This window comes from Myotis davidii, unplaced genomic scaffold (genome assembly GCF_000327345.1).
Source record: "Myotis davidii unplaced genomic scaffold, ASM32734v1 scaffold242, whole genome shotgun sequence".
Taxonomy (NCBI): Eukaryota; Metazoa; Chordata; class Mammalia; order Chiroptera; family Vespertilionidae; genus Myotis; species Myotis davidii.
In genome coordinates, this window is record NW_006295821.1 from 1605864 (window position 1) to 1609157 (window position 3294).

General features: G+C 42.2%; 1 protein-coding gene across 3 annotated transcripts in view; it reads left to right on the top strand.

Annotated features, from left to right (window-relative positions):
- Nucleotides 1-6: 6 nt before the first annotated feature.
- ANKRD10 (ankyrin repeat domain 10) overlaps nt 7-3294 on the top strand; it is a 35603-nt gene continuing 32315 nt past the window's right edge. The window contains exon 1 of one of the 3 annotated variants that reach the window (XM_015568433.1): nt 7-162. In XM_015568433.1, coding sequence (XP_015423919.1) covers nt 145-162 — 18 coding nt within the window. In that variant the 5' untranslated portion in view covers nt 7-144. Of the gene's footprint in view, nt 163-2578; nt 2745-3294 lie in introns of those variants that run through there. The other 2 variants (XM_006770691.2, XM_006770692.2) reach the window with 2 other exon arrangements.

Consider the following 3294-nt stretch of genomic DNA (forward strand, 5'->3'; position numbering starts at 1 on the left):
ACTCGGAGGGTCGATGGGCCGGGTTCCCCTGCCTCCATGCCGAGCGTCGCCGGCGCCGAGCGGGGTCCGCGTTGGTCGGCGCCCCCTCGCCGGGCCCCGCTGGAACCAGCGTGTACACGCGTTATCTGCAGACCTCTCTGTTAGATGGAGGCTGTATTTCAGGTGATTTCGGGAGTGGAATAACCTGATTGAATTGTAAAGTCACCAGGCCGTTGGGTAAGATAAGTGGAGATACTTTTCACAAATTGGTTTTAGGGGATTTTGTGTAGTGTGTTGTCCATATGCTTCGGAGCCTTCTAGCTTGCCCGGGCTTAGTAAAATCAGGGATGGTTGTTCGGGTTTTCCGTGTAAATTACTGTAAAGGTGTTAAATTAGGCAAAATTATCTTCCTGTGATCATTTGACAACAGAGTGGTACTTTAAAGTTTTTGAAGATTAGATAACGTTTTCCCCGTCTGCGCAGTAAATGGGGTTATCGGATCCGAGGAGTCGTAAAGGGAAGTTTTCGGTGCATTTCAAAAGTAACTGATTAAGCCCTGGCCAGGTTCTCAGAGGTTAGCGTTGGCCCGCGGACTGAAGGGTCGCGGGTTCGATTCCCGGTCAAGGGCAAGTGCCTCGGTTGCAGTTTCCCCCGCCTGGGAGGGGCACATGCGGGAGGCAACCAAAATCTCCTCTGGGTGAGGATTTTAAAGAGAAAAGGTAACATTAAGACTTGTATGTAAAAATTCAGGGACATTTAAAAACGTTTCCCTCTGAATTGATGAGGTTAGGTTGAAATAAAGTTTTTGCAAGAATAGATGCAGGGTAATGCAAAATGTTACTTTCAGACCTGAACATCTTAATATTTATAATACCAGCAGATGAAGTTGCTTTACTTTGCTCTTCTTGGTGTTATATTCTCAGTACATTTGTATCTTTTGGGAAACAGTTTCTGATTCCGCTCATGAAACGGAAAAGTCATGCTTATTTTATTGACAGAAATGAAAGAGTTATGATTAGTGGGGATGAGGCAAGTAACTTAATCAACCATGAGATCCCATGGTGCCAGTCTCTAAAGTTGGGTTACTATGGTACCAGTTGCTGACAGTGAGCGCCCGTGGGAAATCAGTCTCTTAAAAGTAATAGAACCCTCTTTCCTGTCTTCAGTGTAGATTTCCCAAGGCAATCAGTAATCTGTGGCATTATCTCCCTCCTGAGAGCATCTTGCTCTGGTTTATTTTTACATTGAACTCTCAAAGCATTGGTTCTCGACATTATCTGTCCCTCTGTGTTTTGGGGAAAGGTACCCTTGTAACAAGCAAGAACAGCTTTTTTGAAAAGGCTTCCCTGTTGATGCCTCTCCTCCCTACCCGGTAGGAAGTGACACCGTGTTGTATGACAAGCCTGTACATTCTGTAGAATGCTCAACTCTCATTAAAAATGGTCATTTAGAATAGTTACTTACCACCCCAAGGGTGCTTTGTATCTAGGGATTACTCATGGCCATAACTGCTTTAACATGCTTAAAATGATACATTTCTTGTGTGTATTTTATGATAATTAATAAAACTGACTTTTTGAAAGTCTTTACTTTTATAGAACAGGAGTAGTAGATTAACCTCAAGAGGCCAAATATTGTAAATAGAGGCAATTACCCTAGTGTTCTCAGCCATCTTTAGTCGTTATGAATGTATAGTGTTCCATGCGGAAGGGCCATAGAAAGCATCATTCAGTCTTTGAGAAAAAGCTGTTAGGACAAATTAGATCAGGACTCAGTACTATAGGTCCCCAGTCCAGTCCCCCCTGAACACCCCCCCCCCCTTGAAAACAGCTTCCATTCTTTTATATAAATTTAAGCCTACACTGTTCTTGGCCTGTGCAAGAGCCAATCTAGCATAATTATGAAATATGTGCACTGATAGGGTCCCTAGCGGCTGCTGGCTGCCAGCCGGGGCCTCCCTTCTTTCTGCCCCTGGTGGTCAGTGCACAGCATAGCAAGCCATCAAACTCCCAGTCAAACTCCTGAGGGGACACTTTGCATATTGGGCATATATATATATTTTCCCAACTTTCAAGCTTGTGTTCCTAGAAATGTGCCAATTGTGCAGAGTTTCCTAACCTTTTATGATGCTTATTTGTTCCCAGAGCACTTTAACAGTTGAAATTTCTAATTATATCTTGCTTTTACAAGCTGTCTTATTGAACAGTATTTTTCCAGAATTCCAAACCCAGTTTCCTAAATTGAACTAATAGGTACAGGTTTACGTCCAGGGAGCTCTCAATTGATATTAAGATGAACTGCTTTTGGAATACCCAGTGATTTTTTTTATCCTTGTCTCATTTTTGTTGGATTTAACAGCTGTTCATTTTATCACTAGTATTGGCACTTTTCTTTTTACTCAGTACATTAATAAAGGCAGTATGTACCAAAATTGTCTCTGTATCAGCAACCACTCCCAGATTCAAGTTCCTTGAAGATAGAGAGCATGTTTTAAATCAGTGTACTTTCATCTGAGAGTTCATCTCACAAAAATGTTGATTTTGGTCATCTGTCCTTTTGCAAAGAAAGGCTTAAATTGCTGAAAGAGGATAAGAGACATGGGGTGAGATGGGAACGTAGCTATTTGTTCTTCATTTGAGGTCTGTCCTCTGGAAGAGAAAGAATTTTGGCAGTTAGAGCTTTTTCACTAATTGTGCATGGTGCTTCGTGAACAGAAACGGAGCAGTCTGGAGTCCAGCATCTGAGGACACACCAGGTGGAAGAGTGTAAGTCCTTGAGAACAACAGGCCTTCTTGGACAGTGCTTGGCATGTGGTAGGCATTTCTTCAGTGGATGTTGAGTGTGATGAGTTCTTTACCCAGAGGCTAGTATAATATGGAACCAGGCTGCAGAGTCTGACCTTGACTACTGTGTTCCTTTTAGTCACCTGCTAGGTGCAGAGCTCAGCTGTGCTCTATCCCTTTTCTGCATTGTTGTTTTGAGGGTTTTTTCCTCTATACAATCAGTTTGGAAAGACTTACGTCCTACCCTCTCACTTACTCTACACATCTTTTCCCTGAGAAAATAATCTGAAGGGTGGACCTCAATTGAGTATTCTTTAAATGCTGCATTGTATAAAGGTGTACAGTTGTGCAGACTGCAGAAAACAGCCTTTGACTATGGAGAGTTTACCAGGCTACACAAACCTTTTTTTTAACCTACCAATCACTTTAACGTTTTTATTCTTTAGAATAGTGTGTGAAAGTGGCAAACCTAGTTTTGATAGAAGTCTAAATAATGCAAGCTAATCTTTTCTTATTTTGTCTTTTCCAACTG